This window comes from Garra rufa, chromosome 1 (assembly GCF_049309525.1).
Source record: "Garra rufa chromosome 1, GarRuf1.0, whole genome shotgun sequence".
Lineage (NCBI taxonomy): Eukaryota > Metazoa > Chordata > Actinopteri > Cypriniformes > Cyprinidae > Garra > Garra rufa.
Genome location: NC_133361.1, coordinates 5,013,057 through 5,029,305, shown reverse-complemented (window position 1 = coordinate 5,029,305; position 16,249 = coordinate 5,013,057). Strand labels below are relative to the sequence as shown.

General features: G+C 35.5%; 3 protein-coding genes across 3 annotated transcripts; 2 read left to right on the top strand and 1 right to left on the bottom strand.

The window, feature by feature from the left end:
• Positions 1 to 448: 448 nt before the first annotated feature.
• On the bottom strand, positions 449 to 7,114 carry LOC141333466 (uncharacterized). The gene is made up of 4 exons (XM_073838518.1): positions 7,087 to 7,114; positions 6,458 to 7,006; positions 2,203 to 2,210; positions 449 to 1,207 (listed from the first exon to the last, which is right to left on the bottom strand). The coding sequence occupies exons 1-4, from the start codon at positions 7,112 to 7,114 to the stop codon at positions 554 to 556; spliced, it is 1,239 nt and encodes a 412-aa protein (XP_073694619.1). The 3' UTR covers positions 449 to 553.
• A 189-nt stretch (positions 7,115 to 7,303) lies between these two features.
• On the top strand, positions 7,304 to 11,320 carry LOC141333385 (uncharacterized). Its single transcript, XM_073838403.1, has 3 exons — positions 7,304 to 7,327; positions 8,541 to 8,577; positions 9,424 to 11,320. Exons 1-3 carry the CDS (start codon positions 7,304 to 7,306, stop codon positions 10,551 to 10,553), a joined length of 1,191 nt encoding a protein of 396 aa, XP_073694504.1. The 3' UTR covers positions 10,554 to 11,320.
• Positions 11,321 to 14,764: 3,444 nt separating this feature from the next.
• Positions 14,765 to 16,249, top strand: LOC141327624 (uncharacterized). Its single transcript, XM_073835360.1, has one exon. The coding sequence runs from the start codon at positions 15,049 to 15,051 to the stop codon at positions 15,688 to 15,690; it is 642 nt and encodes a 213-aa protein (XP_073691461.1). The 5' UTR covers positions 14,765 to 15,048; the 3' UTR covers positions 15,691 to 16,249.

Here is a 16,249-nt window from a genome sequence, read left to right as displayed (position 1 = left end):
TGTGAGGAGTAAAATGTAGTTTATTAGACAAAAAAGCTTAATTGAATGATATAAAAGCGAAAAAAAAAAATCAAGCATAATAGTTGCTTTTGTTCATGGCTTTTAGATAATAAAACTGAAATTATAAAATTACTTTTCCAAAGTTCAAATACAATCAGCAGACCATAAAAGTTGTTGATGAAATATAAAAAGTAAAGATAGCAATGTAATAATTAAAAAGTAACATTTAATCAGCATTTAATCAGCAAATACAAAGTATTATATAAAGTCTCAACTCATAAGATGGCGTCTGTAAAGTTATAATGACATTTCTATTCTTACAATCCTGCTGATTAAATGCATTGAACATAATATGAAACTCAACGATAGCACAATGATATCTTGAATATAACTTTGTTCACTGGTCTTGGGGAAGATATCTTTGAGTTGATCTGAATCTCCAAGTATTTTTGTCTTGTCATTTGAAATGGCAGATTTATCCAGATGATATTTTATTGCTCGATTCACTATTGGGTCACATTAGATGAGGATGCTGCATCAGACCTAAAGTGATTTAATTACTGTGATATCTTTTTGTATGCTCACGTAGCGCAGAAGATTGGTTGAAACACTTCCCACATTGAGTGCAGTGATACGGTTTCTCTCCAGTGTGAATCCTCTCGTGTGTTCTCATATGTCCTGCATGGATGAATGTCTTGTCACAGTATGAACACATGAACTGTTTGTCTCCAATGTGCATTTTCTCATGTGTTTTCAGATGTGATGACTGATTAAATGTCTTATTACAGTGTGAACACATATAAGGTTTCACTCCAGTGTGGGTCCTCTCGTGTGTTTTCAGATGTGGCGACTGACTGAATCTCTTGTCGCAGTGTGAACACTTGTAGGGTTTTTCTCCAGTGTGGATCCTCTGGTGCAGTTTTAAACAGTTTGCTGAAATAAAAGTCTTTTCACACTCAACGCACATGTAATCTTTCACACCAGTATGTATTCTCTGGTGCATTTTCAAACTTTGTAGTAATGAAAAACTATTTCCACACAAATCACATGAATGTGGCTTCTCCTCTGAATGAACCATCAGGTGTGTCTTCAGTTCTGAAGCTCTCAAAAATGTTTTCCCACATTGATCACATGTGTACAGTTTGTCTCTAGTGTGGATGATCATGTGTACCTTAAGTCTTGACGATTGTGAGAAACTCTTCCCGCACTGATCACAAGTGAACGGTTTCTCTCCAGTGTGAACTCTCATGTGAACATCATGATTATATTTGCATGGGAAACTCTTTCCACACTGAGTGCAGGTGAAAGATTTCTTGGCTCTTCTTTTCTTTAAATCTTTCTGTTTGGTTTGAGAGCGACTCATTTTGACATGATTTCTCTCATCAGCTTCACTCAATTCTTCATTCTCCTCAGTATCTTCAATCAGCTCTGAAATAACAGTAAAAACAGTAAGCACTTGTCATCCCCATAGATGGACGCTAGGTGACCTTTCAGGTCAGGGGTAGATGCCTTCGGGTCCCTCAGCTGTTCCCCTCATCCTAATTTAGGCCTACAGAACCTTTTATGTCATTCTGCTTTCACAGCAGTTCTAGCAAACAAGCACTGCACAATGTTTCATAAGCACACAAGATAAGTAAAATATTTTTCTTCCACACAGCTTTATCAATGAATTAATGAAGAACAAACACCAACCTGTTTGTTCCTCAGTGTGTTTGATTCTGCAGGGTTCAGGGTCTCTCATCTTGTCTCTGTCCTCTGATTTGATGGGAATATTCCTGCATTTATTGCTGAACATTTGATTGTTGAGGAGATTCACTGAACATGAATTTCTGTGTGGAAAAGCAGATTTGTCCAAATCAACAATAAATCAAAAAGGCATTAAAGTCCCCCTGAAATCAAAATTAAAGTTTTTTGGCTTTTAGTATGAATATATTAGCCTTAAGATTATCTATAAGCTAGTGTGCTTCAAAGCAATGACAAAATTCGCTTTTACAAGAAATGGGCATTCAAAACTTCCAGTCTCGTCACTTCCGCCAATATGAATCAAGGATTTTGATGATATCACCGCGCACTTCAGTTTCTGATCAAACGTTCTGTCCAATCAAATGCGCTCTAAAGTCCGTAGAGTCCCGCCCCCTACACAGAGACGCGGAGGAGATCATATGCGCTCATATGCGCGGTCGGACTCGGCATGTCTTAAACTACACAGCCTCAGCATGATTATTATCACTATTTCGTTTTAGCAAGAGTTTCATATTGAATCTGTGGGGTAATTTATTAGTCTGTGGCTGTCATAAGCTTACAAATGCGGCTTTACCGAGCTCAACGGCTCTGGCCCGAGCAGATATTAATGGAACGCTATTGGCTGTTCAAAATAAGTGGGCGGGGCTTAGCGATATGTTTTTGTTTCAGTTAAAAGAACGTCACCACATAGAAGAACGCTGCGTGTTTCAAGGCACTTCAGTGGACCTTTAAGTGTTGTTTCTTTGTGAATCATTGCTTTACTATATTACATTACTATATTTAAAATCACAACTTAAGCTAATAACAGCAATACTGTGCTTAAGTCTGACTGTCTGACAGTTTCACCTATTGTGTTAAATAGTCAAGAATAAAAATTACCCTTCATCATTTTTAAAATACAAAAGTAATAATAAAAAAAAAAAACAAGTTTGTAGTAGGTTCCTATAATGACAAAAATGATTTACTACAGGTGAGACTTATATATTATAAAATATATATTATAATTCACCAAAATATTTCCACATTCTGTTTGTAGTACATTCCTAGTGTCCAGACTGACTTGCCAATACCTCTTTTCATATGGGCACAAATGCAATGTTAAAACACTATGGCCCGGTTTCGCAGACAAGGCTTAAGCCTAGTCCTAGACTAAAATGTAAGTCTGAGTTGTTTCAACTGAAATAAAATTGCACTGATTGATTTTAAAATATATCAGTGCCTTTGTTTTGTCTCAAGATGCACACCAGTAATGTTTTTTTCTAAGCATGTTTATAAAAATTACTTAAATGTCCTAATTGAACTATGGTCTAATCCTGGCTTAGTCTAAGCCCTGTCTGGGAAACCGGGCCTATATGTTTTTGGAACATTCCCTGAAATAAATCATCTGGATAAATCACTGCATCCTATCTGTCACTAATTCTAAATTATAGATGTAATGCAAAACTATTTCTTTTTTCACTCATTCTTTAGCAATATTTGAAAAAGAAAAGAAATAAAGAAAAAAATTTAAGTGCTTGACATGTCCCTTTAACCACAGCAATATTCCTGCTAAAATTAAGACACATTTTTTTTATTTTTTATTTTTACTACTGCACATACACACGTTGCTGTAAATGCGTTATTTAATGGACTGGTCATTAGGGTAAAAATCCATTCAAAGATGTAGACTAAACAAAACAATTTGGGCGTTGGTCTGTAAGACGCGACATTAAAATGTATTAAACGGCGTCTGGTACGAATGGCGAAAGGAGAAACAAAAGAGTCCAATAATGATACAAACATTCACAAATAATGTAGAAAGCTTTGAAGTCTGTTCCGTAGAAAATTCCATGTGACGAATCTGTGGCCGTCCAACATCTGCTGAAAACTTTTTGCCTGCACGCGCATGTCCCAGTTAACATGATCCCCAGTTGATCCATAACACCGGCTGGGTTTTTATATAAGTACATTACTCATTTAAAAAAAATGCTTTAATTCACCAAAAGGTTTTATATCCGAAATGTTTGCATATAAAATCTTTATTTTAACGTTATTCAGCAAACACTATATCCGATCAACAAGGCAGTGTCTAACTGAGATTTCAACCCATTTTTATAGCCGAACGGGGCTTTCCTCATTTGTGAAACTATTTGTCCTGAACAACTCCGTATTTCACTCATCATTTACAAACGAAAGAATGTTAGACACAATTTTTGTTTCTGCCGGATGAAAGAAGCACAGTTTTTGAGTAAATTTCTCTTTTCTGGACTGAATACAAACGTTAAATGAACGTTATTCATACGTGAAGCTGACATTTTCCTCAAACTTCTGCTACCCGCAAACCTAATTATGTAAAATAAGATATGTAGGACAGCAAAAAGCAAACAATAGAGCTGAAGAAAAAGAGGACTCACTCTCTCCGGACAACTCTCTCTCTCTCACACGCAGCTCCGCTCTCTAACTCGCGCATGCGCACATCGACTGATCCTCACGAGCGCTGAAGATGAAGAAAGAGCGTCTCGATCGCCCTCAGGAGGCTGGAATCAGTATAGGTCATAAACCCCACCCTCTCCATCTAATCTAATGGAACGAGAGTCAAAACTAATTTATTTACACTTCAAAATTTTCCAAAGATCGGTTTTGACATTGTATGTAGGCCTAGTTTTTATTAGGTATGAAGGCTAGTTTTGCCTTGCCTAAGTTGAAGCTGAAACTGGAGTATCGGGCTACTGTAAAAGAGCGTTCGGAAATACACCCAGTTAAAAGAGTCTTAGAAAACATGAATGTAAATCTAAATAGTTTTGGATGGAAAACAAATAATGAGGCTGGAATAAGTAAATGTGCAGTGGTTATTCCCAATGATTGATATTCAGGTTCTAGTGAGTATAAATGATAGAATCAGACAAGAATGTAAAGATACAATGTATGAATATATCAGTAACTCAAATATATGGATCAAAAGATCCTGTAAGAAGACACACAGCAGCAGCAATGTTTGTCCCAAGGTTCAGGTAGTGAATAACAAAAATAACTTCTATTCAATAGAGTTAAGAGGAAGTGTCGGAAACAACGCAGAAGATGGGGTGAATAAAACACAGTCGAGTGTTATAATTCTGATGTGATCCTTGTTTGGAACTATTTTCGTTGGTGAATTTGATAAATATTTTGCCTAAAATGTAAGTAACTTAACTACTTGACTAACCACTTGCTCACTGAACTAAAATCATTAGCTGCATTGCCATTACCCCTTAAATTGCTCAAAATGAAACTGCAAATTGAAAACACGCCAAATGGAAATGTGTCAATTGCGCATAAATTCCCATATATCGCAGGTGGTTTTTCAGGCAATTCGAAAAAGGAGTATTTCGCAAAACAGCAATGGAAATGTGTTTTTTTTTTTTTTTTTTTTTTTTTTTTTTGCATTTACAGGTCACATTCGATTAAATAAACCCCAAATCAAATCCACAACAATACATTGTCTTAACTTATCGCAAGAGGAAAAAAAATATGTTTCACTCACATAAAATCGGTTAATGGAAACAGCGAATTGAAAATATGCCTAATGCAAACGCGTCAATTGCGCAAAAACTCCCACATATCGCAAAAAGGTTTTTACGCTCTTTTTTTCGTATTTACAGGTCACATTCGATTAAATATAGCAAAAAAAAAAAAAAAACAACAATACATAGTCATGATTTATGGCGAGAGGAAAAAAATACATTTCAGTCGCATAACATCGGTTAATAGAAACGCCGTCATTTTGCAAAATATTTTTCAATCGACATTAGCTGCGTTTCAATTACCCCTTAAATAGCGCAAAATGAAACAGCAAATTGAAAATACACCTAATGTAAATGCGTCAATTGTGCAGAAACTCCCATATAATCGCAAAAAATGTTTTTACACTCGCATGAAGTAGTTTTTCAGGCAATTCGAAATCTGAACATTTTGTAAAACAGCAATGGAAACCTTTTTTTGGAAACGCGCCTAGTGTAACAGTGCTATTCAGCAAAATAGCTCCCCTGGTATGTTACTGGACTACATCGTGTTATAAATAAACAAAACGTTTTGAATATTTAACATCGTGTTATAAATACAATAAACTACACATTTTGAATATTTTCCTCAGTGTGTTTCTTCATTATAAAACAATTGAGCACAATATGACAGTCGTGAGAAAACACAATGATATCATTTAAAGCATGAAGCAAAATCACATAGAAAGAATAAAACACTGTGACATTGTTCTTTGGGGAGGAACTCCATCTGTGAGTCGATCTGAATCTCACTTTATTCACTGTGAAAACTTTCGATAACGATTCTTTGTCATGTCACTTGTAATTACAGATTTATCCAGATGATATTTTATTGCTTGATGTATTATTGTGTCACATTTGGATGCAGCATCAGATCTGAAGATGATCTACTTCTTGTGAATTTTCTTTGTATGGCGGCGTAAAGCAGATAAATGATTGAAACGCCTCCCACATTCAGTGCAGTGATACGGTTTCTCTCCAGTGTGGATCCTCTCATGTCTTTTCTCTGAAGCCCTTGTCGCAGTGTGAACACATATAAGGTTTCTGTCCAGTGTGGATGCTCATGTGACTCTTAAGTTGTCCTATTTGTGCAAAACTCTTCCCGCATTGATCACATGAATAAGGTTCCTCTCCAGTGTGGATTCTCTCATGTATTTTCAGGACTTCTGACTGTCTGAATCTCTGGTCGCAGTGTGAACATATATAAGGTTTCTCTCCAGTGTGGATCCTCTGGTGCAGTTTTAATTGTCCTGCTGTAATACAAGTCTTTTCACACTCAAAGCACATGTAATCTTTCACACCAGCGTGTATTTTCTGATGTACTTTTAAACTTTGTAGATGTAAAAAACTCTTTCCACACAAATGACATGAATATGGCTTCTCCTTTGCATGAGCTCTCAGGTGTTTCCTCAGGGTTGAAGCACACAAAAATGTTTTATCACATTGATCACATGTGTACAGTTTCTCTCTAGTGTGGATGTTCATGTGCTCCGTAAGATGTGATGATCTTGAGAAACTCTTCCCGCACTGATCACAAGTGAACGGTTTCTCTCCAGTGTGAATCCTCATGTGAAACTCAAGATGATGTTTGTTTATCAAACTCTTTCCACACTGAGTGCAGGTGACAGATTTATTGGCTCTTTTTTTCTTTAAATCTTTCTGTCTGGTTCGAGAGCGACTCATTTTGACATGATTTCTCTCATCAGCTTCACTCAATTCTTCATTCTCCTCAGTATCTTCAATCAGCTCTGAAATAACAGTAAAAACAGTAAGCACTTGTCATCCCCATAGATGAACACAAGGTGACTTTCGTGTCAGGGGTAGATGCCTTCGGGTCCCTCAGCTGTTCTCTTCATCCTAATTTAGGCCTACAGAACCATTTATGTCATTCTGCTTTCACAGCAGTTCTAGCAAACAAGCACTGCACAATGTTTCATAAGCACACAAGATAAGTAAAATATTTTTCTTCCACACAGCTTTATCAATGAATTAATGAAGAACAAACACCAACCTGTTTGTTTGGGGAATTTGGAAATTTGGGGAAAATGTCAGCTTCACGTATTAATAAGGTTCTAGTCTGTTTATTTAACGTTTGTATTCAGTGCAGAAAAGATAATTTTATTCAAACTGTGCTTCGTTCATCCGGCAAAAAAACAACATTGTGTCTAACATTCTTCCGTTTGTAAATGATGAGTGAAATACGGAGTTTTTCAGGACAAATAGTTTCACAAATGAGGAAAGCCCTGTTCTGCTGTAAATCTCAGTTAGACACTGCCTTGTTTTCATCATCGGATATAGTGTTTGCTGAATAACGTTAAAATAAAGATTTTTATATGCAAACATTTCGGATATAAAACCTTTTGCATTAAAGCATTTTTTTTAAATGAGTAATGTACTCGTATAAAAAGAGATAATTGAGGTGTTTTAACATTGCATTTGTGCCCATTTGAAAAGAGGTATTGGCAAGTCAATCTGGACACTAGGAATGTACTACAAACAGAACGGAGAAATATTTTGGTGAATTATAATATATATATTTTATAATATATTTTCCTGTTGTAGCTAATTATTGATAAAGTGCAGTGTCGAATTCTAAGACCAGATATATTGCTGTCTTCCTTTCTCTTCACAAAAATTCTCCTTTCATTTCAATTTTTTTCTTTTGAATATTATATAAATGTTTTTTCCTTTATTCTCACCATCAATTTACTTTGCCACACATATATAGCCCTTTAATTTCTTATGTACTCATCTGAACATTAAACTCTATTTCTGGCTATTTTAAAGTTGTTGTTTTTTCTCACTATTTTCTCACTTAATTTCCTTCTAAGATGTCTGATAAAATGTCCAGTTGAAGATTTCAAACTAGAAGCTGAATATAAACTACAGACATTGGGAATAACCACAGCACATTTACTTAATCCAATTTGATGAGCCTCATTATTTGCTCTCTATCCAAAACTATTCATATTTACATTCATGTTATCTAAGACTATTTTAACTGGGTGTATTTCTGAATGTCATTTTACAGTACCCCAATGCACCAGTTTCACCCACTCTCTCCATCTAATCTAATGGAACGAAAGACAAAACTAATTTATTACACTTCAACATTTAAAAATAGGTTAAGAAATTTGGGTTTTGACATCGTATTTTTTTTTTTTTTTTTTAGGTTGAATGGTTTTTGACTTATACTGATTCCAGCCTCCTGGGGGCGATCGAGACTCTTTCTTCATCTTCAGCGCTCGTGAGGATCACTCGATGTGCGCATGCGCGAGTTAGAGAGCGGAGCTGCGTGAGAGAGAGAGAGAGTTGTCCGGTGAGTCCTCTTTTTCTTCTCTATTATTTGCTTTTTGCTGTCCTTCACATCTTCATTTGTGTAATTAGGTTTGAGTGTAGCAGGAATTTGAGGTAAATGTCAGCTTCACGTATGAATAACTGTGTAATTTTATTTATAACGAGTATTCAGTGAAGAGAGGAGACTTTTACTTGAACAAATGTCCTCCATTCATCCGGCAAAAACAATCGTTGTGTCTAATGATTATTTGATGACGGAGTTGTTTAGGACCAATAGTTTCACAAATGAAGTGTTTCTATGAACTGGGTAGCCTACTTTTTTCTTTAAACTTCTTTTGTAATAATGAAGCAGTAAATCAGTTGTGCATTTATTGAATGAGCACTGTGCTTCGTCCGAACAGATTGCATTATTTTATGTATAATAATTTTTACTGTGTTAATTAATTTTTAAATCCTCTTAATTGTTTTTAAATTCTTTGTTTTTATTTTTATGATTATCATTATTAATGTTCATGATATTATGATTTTAATTCCTTTCATGTACAGCACTTTGAATTACCATTGTGTATGAAATGTGCTTTATAAATAAACTTATCTTGCCTATAGTGACTTTAACAATACAGATTGTGTCAATTAGCAGATTTACAGTATTAAATAGGAAAATAGTGAGTCAATAATACAAAAAGTATGTTAGATAATCCTGTAGTTGATTAAACTTATTTTAATTTGAAGATCGTCTAATTTGAAGATCAAACTTTTGTATGGCAATTTCCTACTTTCTGCTGTTACATCAAGTTCACGGTTCCCTCTTTTATTTTTTTTTAACGAGTTTCTGAAAATAAAATGCTTTTATGCTTTTTTATTTCAGAGTTTATTGATGAAAATGAGGAGAATGAAGAATTGAGTGAAGCGGATGAGAAAAAAAACATATTCAAAATTAGTTGCTCTCAAACCAAACCCAAAGATTTAAAGAAAAGCAGAGCCAAGAAATCTGTCACCTGCACTCAGTGTGGAAAGAGTTTGATAAACAAAAAAAGCCTTAAGCATCACATGAGAGTTCACACTGGAGAGAAACCGTTCACTTGTGATCAGTGCGGGAAGAGTTTCTCACAATCGTCAAGCCTTAAGGTCCACATGAACATCCACACTAGAGAGAAACTGTACGCATGTGATCAATGTGATAAAACATTTTCGTGGGCTTTAAGCCTGAGGACACACCTGAGAGTTCATACAAAGGAGAAACCATATCCATGTCATTTGTGTGGAAAGAGTTTTTCACGTCTACAACATTTGAAAGTACATCAGAAAATACACGCTGGTGTGAGAGAGTACATGTGCTTTGAGTGTGAAAAGACTTTTACTAGAGCTGAACATCTGAAACGGCACCAGAGGATTCACACTGGAGAAAAACCTTACACATGTGATCAATGCGGGAAGAGTTTTGCACAAAAAGTACAACTTAACGCACACATGATCATCCACACTGGAGAGAAACCTTACACATGTGATCAATGCGGGAAGAGTTTTGCACAAAAAGTACAACTTAACGCACACATGAACATCCACACTAGAGAGAAACTGTACGCATGTGATCAATGTGATAAAACATTTTTGTGGGCTTCAAACCTGACAAAGCACCTGAGAGTTCATACAAAGGAGAAGCCACATTCATGTCATTTGTGTGGAAAGAGTTTTTCATTACTACAACATTTGAAAGTACATCAGAAAATACACACTGGTGTGAGAGACTACATGTGCTTTGAGTGTGAAAAGACTTTTATAACAGCTGAACAATTAAAACTGCATGAGAGGATTCACACTGGAGAGAAACCTTACAAGTGTTCACACTGCGACCAGAGATTCAGACAGTCAACAACCCTTAAAAGACATGAGTGGATCCACACTGGAGAGAAACCGTATCACTGCACTGAATGTGGGATCTGTTTCAGACATTTATCTTCTCTACGCAGTCACACAAAAAACAATCACAGTGAGTAGATCATCTTCAGATCTGATGCTGCACACAATAATGAATCAAGCAATAAAATATCATCTGGATCAATCAAGAGCCATGTCAAAGAAACATCATCTAAAGTTTTCACAGTCAATGAAAGCTCTAGCATTAAGTTCTGCCAGGAAGACTTAATTGTTACGTCACTCAATTTTTATCTATCCAATCACATTCCAACACTTGTGGTATAAAAGATCGGTACTTACTCATGTTTGCTGACGCTTCAATGCACCACCATCCTCCCCACCTCCTCCAAATTGAGTCCTTCCTTCTCACCACCACCACCAGGATGGTCCCTTCCATACCTCACGGGGGTCGGCTGCGCCCCTGCCTTGATCTTCAGGCAGGATATGCAGAGTCCGTAATAAATGGATAATTGTCACAGTATTCATTCTCCTGAGTCTTTCTGGTAGAAATAAAGTTTATCTTCATCTTCAAAACCCGCAGATTTAACTTGGATATACTCGAAAATAGAGTCCCTCTCTAAAGAACAATTTCAAAAAGTTTTATTCTTGTATATGATTTTGCGATTTCATATTATGTTCAGTTGTCTTCTAATGCATTTCTGTCACTTGTAGTTTAAGTTGTCTTTCATGAAGTAGCTGTTTACAAACTGTTCTTGTTCAGGAAGCTCAAGAAGAGTCTGGGACACTTTTGTTTTCTTCCCTGTTTTTTTAAGAACTAGTTATGATACATTTAGAAAAAACAGATGCAAGATATACTGATCTTTATTTGCTACTCATCCATTTACTTTTGCTTTGAGAAAATTTCGATTGAATGTTGTTTTTTTTTATAATAATAATATTAGAAAGCCACGCAGTGTTATGTTTTGGGCTTTCTGTTTTTAAATTTCTCAATAAAGCTCTTGGATTGATTTGAACTGTGTGATTTGAACTGATTGTTAGCATTTGTCACGCTCTCTGCTCCTTGTCGTGTCGTTTTCCTCTCTCCCTGCTGTTTAGTGTATTTCACACTTGTTTCTGTCTGATTAATGTATAGTTGGTTGGAATAACAGGAAGAGCCCATTGTTCACCCAGATCTATTTCTGAGATTTCATTGTACACCCAATATTGTTTTTGTTCCATATGATGCACATACATATTTTGGTTAGATGCATAACATCCGTTAATATTCCGATATATACTCTTGTATTAAACCAATAAAGTTGACAGAACTTCTGTCTGTGTCTTGCTTTTCGGCCGTATCACATTGGGAGACAGAGAGTATTCGGTGGCAACGAGAAGTAACAAAATTATATTTATTAATAATGATGATGGATTTACATGTTCTAGTTAGAGCTGGTTCACTCAGAATAAAACAACAGACTGTTTTTATGAATGGGAAATTGAATCATTTCACTAGATTCGTAAAAAAAAAAAGTTCAACGCTCAGCGGCTCAGATGTTACTTGTTTAGCAACTTTTGACGACGAAATCAGGCAACAGTGTTATAGTCAGACAATAAAATATGAAGTCACTTAATATTAACTTCTTGTTTATTTAACTGTTGTATTATATCAATATCTAATTTTTTCAAACTCCCTTAAAAATTATTTTAAAAAGTCACCTACCTTTGTTCGCAATCTCACAAAGCTAATCAATGCCGCTCGCTATACTGTGCAATCAATCTCTTATTTACACTCTCTACACTTTGTTTATGAGAGGATTCCTGAGATACGTCCGTGATGCATTACTCTACATTGCAAAAACACATAGAAACCTTTGTAGCTCCCCTGAGCGCAAACAAATATGCTGATCAGGTCCGGCTAACTAAAGCAGCTAATCATATCCCTTTAGTGGCTCCCATTATTTGTCTTCCGTGCCTTTCTGAATACAAATATACATATTAGTGTGTTTCTAATATGGTAAAAGCGTGAGGGAGTGCTGAGCCCATTCGGAACTGCTGGAGCCCAGAGAGGATATTAAAGAGAAAACCGATTTTCATTCAAACAAATTGATGTAAACTACACACTCAAGTTAATCGATAAAATCAATGTATCGCCCACCCCAAGTCCTAGTAATGATTATCTTATCAATAGCGTGCCGGAAAAAAAAAAAATGAAAAAATAAACAGAACTTGTTTTTCGGTTCAAATAATATACCAGGCTTTTCATTGGTCCGTTAAGAAGAGATATTGGCTACTGAAATGCCGGTGTTATGATTACCGGTTGTAGAGGAGCCAGAGTAAAAACTTGAAGAGTCGGACATAGATCCAAAAACGTGTTTATTTGTGAAAAACAGGGAATCCAGGTAAACTCAAATAACATAACTTCAAGTCGACAGAAAGACACAGAAGGGCAAATGACTTATAAAAGGTGAAACTAATGACAGACGGGTGGAGACGTTAATGACGGCAAACCAACTATCACAGAATGACAGGGGAAGTTATTATCTCAGTGGGTGAAAGCAGAAACTGGAACTCCTCAGGGAAGTGCTATAAGTCCTATACTATTCAACATAATGATTAATGATGCGTTTATAGGTATTCATCCAGGAATATCAACAGCACTGTATGCTGATGATGGAGCAATGTGGAAGAGAGGGAGAAATGTTAAATATATTGTGTCTAAAATCCAAGAAGCAATAGAGAGTGTAGAGAAATAGTCAGTTGATTGGGGATTTAGATTTTCTGTATCCAAAACTAGTTGTCAATTTAAAAAAAAAAAAAAAAAAGGATAGCAGAAAATATTACACTTTATTTATATAAACAGTCCTTATAAAGGGAAACACAATTTAAGTATTTAGGTTTATGGTTTGATTCTAAATTAACTTGGATAATTCACATTGAATTCATTTTAAAGAAATGTAATAAAGTTCTCAATCTAATGAGATGTATAGTAGGTCAAAAATGGGGGGCAAATAAACAATCAATGATCATGTTATAGATTATGGATGTATTATATATGGGTCTGCATCAGCTAGTATACGCTTAAAACGCTAGATTATATTCAAGCACGAGCATTGAGATGTATTACAGGTGCAGTTAAAACAACCCCAATATCAGCAATGCTAGTTGAAATAGAAGAAACTCCATTAGATCTAAGACGTTTAACATTATCTGTTACCTACTGGATCAATTTACAAGAGCACAGTTTAGATCATCCTACCAAAACAATATTAGAGGAGAGTTAGGAAACAGTAAACCTTAATGGAAGAGGATTTGCCGGGAAGTAAAGGAGTGGGCTGCAGATATGTCAATAAACAATATAACATTTTCATCAGTAGTTACAATTTCTCCAATTGCTCCTTGGTTCTTTACTCAACCTGAAGTTGATTTTCATATTCACGAATGTATGCAAAAAGGACAGATTGACATTAAAACTCTTACAGCAGAATATATTCTTCACTACATATTATAGGAAAACACAGTACAGGTTTGTGTGATTCATGTCATGTAAAGGAAACAGTTGATCATATACTGACAGGTTGTCCAAATTATGAACAGGAAAGGTATGAATTGCAAAGAGAATTTCAGAACTTAGGATGCAGTGAATTTTCGGTATGCAAATTGTAAGACATTAAACAGGGATCCGGTAAAATAATTAAGACAGTTATTCAATTCATTAAGAATAGTGGACTCAAAAATAGAATATAGTCAACACAGTACTCCTAGTCTGAAATCACTTCACACTCCAGCACAGGAGGTGGCGGTATGCACCTAAAAGTTGGTATGCGACCCGCCAGTAAACCCACAGAAGAAGAATATGATCAGTCGATGTGCGCATGCGCGAGTTAGAGAGCGGAGCTGCGTGAGAGAGAGAGAGTTGTCCGGTGAGTCCTCTTTTTCTTCTCTATTATTTGCTTTTTGCTGTCCTGCATATCTTCATTTGCGTAGTTATGTTTGAGTGTAGCAGGAATTTGAGGTAAATGTCAGCTTCACGTATGAATAACTGTGTAATTTTATTGATAACGTGTATTCAGTGAAGAGAGGAGACTTTTACTTGAACAAATGTCCTCCATTCATCCGGCAAAAACAATCGTTGTGTCTAATGATTATTTGTTTACGGAGGACTAATAGTTTCACAAATGAAGTCTTTCTATGAACTTGGTAGCCAGTTGTAATTTTGTAATACGAAACATCTTGAGAGTTGTTGAATAATCTCAATGAACCAGCAAATAATGAACTTTATATGAACTGGGTACTTTTTTCTTTAAACAAAACGTATGTCAAGTAAAGTCACCTTTATTTATAGAGCGCTTTTAACTATACAGATTGTGTCAAAGCAGATTTACAGTATTACATAGGAAAATAGTGAGTCAATAATACAAAAAGTATGTTAGATAATCCTGTAGTTGATTAAACAAATTGAATAATTTGAAGATCAACTGTCTACTTTCTGCTGTTACATCAAGTTCACGGTTCTCTCTTTTATTTTTTAACGAGTTTCTGAAAATGAAATGTTTTTATTTTTATTTCAGAGTTTATTGATGAAAATGAGGAGAATGAAGAATTGAGTGAAGCTGATGAGAGAAATCATGTCAAAATGAGTCGCTCTCAAACCAAACACATAGATTTAAAGAAAAGCAGAGCCAAGAAATCTGTCACCTGCACTCAGTGTGGAAAGAGTTTGACAAACAAACAACATCTTGAGCTTCACATGAGGATTCACACTGGAGAGAAACCGTTCACATGTGATCAGTGCGGGAAGAGTTACTCACAATCATCACATCTTAAGGTCCACATGAACATCCACACTAGAGAGAAACTGTATGCATGCGATCAATGTGATAAAACATTTTTGTGGGCTTTAAGCCTGAAGCAACACCTGAGAGCTCATGCAAATGAGAAACCATATTCATGTCATTTGTGTGGAAAGAGTTTTTCATGTCTACAAAGTTTGAAAGTGCATCAGAAAATACATACTGGTGTGAGAGATTACATGTGCTTTGAGTGTGAAAAGACTTTTACTACAGTGAGCCATTTAAAAGAGCACCAGAGGATTCACACTGGAGAAAAACCGTACACGTGTTCACACTGCGACCAGAGATTCATAAGGTCAGGAGTCCTGAAAAGACATGAGAGGATCCACACTGGAGAGAAACCGTATCACTGCACTGAATGTGGGATCTGTTTCAGACATGTATCTTCTCTACGCAGTCACACAAAAAACACTCACAGTGAGTAGATCATCTTCAGGTCTGATGCTGCACACAATAATGAATCAAGCAATACAATATCATCTGGATCAATCAAGAGCCATGACAAAGAAACATCATCTAAAGTTTTCACAGTCAATAAAGTTCATCTTCATCTTCAAAACCAGCAGATTCAACTGAGATCAACTCGAAAATAAAGTTCCTCTCTAAAGAACAATTTCAAAAATATTATTCTTGTATATGATTTTGCTTCATGATATAAATTATATTGTGTTTTCATATTATGTTCAATTGTCTTATAATGCATGTGTCATTTGTAGTTCTTTTTTTTAATGAAGAAAAGTAGCTTTTTACAAACTGTTCTTGTTCAGGAAGCTGAAGACTGTGAAACTTTAATCATTTTCTTCACTGTTTTACTTTAAATAACTATTTATTATTTCCCTTGCAGTATGATATATTTAGGAAAAGCAGATGCAAAATGTACTGTAGATACATACAGCTTTGCAACTGATATTTATTTGCTACTCATCCTTTTCTTTTGCTTCGTGTAATTATTGACTGAATGTTATTCTTTTAGTAATATATTAT

Excerpts from the sequence above, each read along its gene's own strand:
- LOC141333466 (XM_073838518.1), bottom strand. The coding sequence starts at position 7,114 with ATGAAGAGAACAGCTGAGGGACCCGAAG. Across the intron at positions 7,007-7,086 it reads AACAGCTGAGGGACCCGAAG|AGCTGATTGAAGATACTGAG; the intron begins GCATCTACCCCT and ends CTGTTATTTCAG.
- LOC141333385 (XM_073838403.1), top strand. The coding sequence starts at position 7,304 with ATGTCAGCTTCACGTATTAATAAG. Across the intron at positions 7,328-8,540 it reads CAGCTTCACGTATTAATAAG|AGAGCGGAGCTGCGTGAGAG; the intron begins GTTCTAGTCTGT and ends TGCGCGAGTTAG. Across the intron at positions 8,578-9,423 it reads GAGAGAGAGAGAGTTGTCCG|AGTTTATTGATGAAAATGAG; the intron begins GTGAGTCCTCTT and ends TTTTTATTTCAG.
- LOC141327624 (XM_073835360.1), top strand. The coding sequence starts at position 15,049 with ATGAGTCGCTCTCAAACCAAACACATAGATTTAAAGAAAAGCAGAGCC.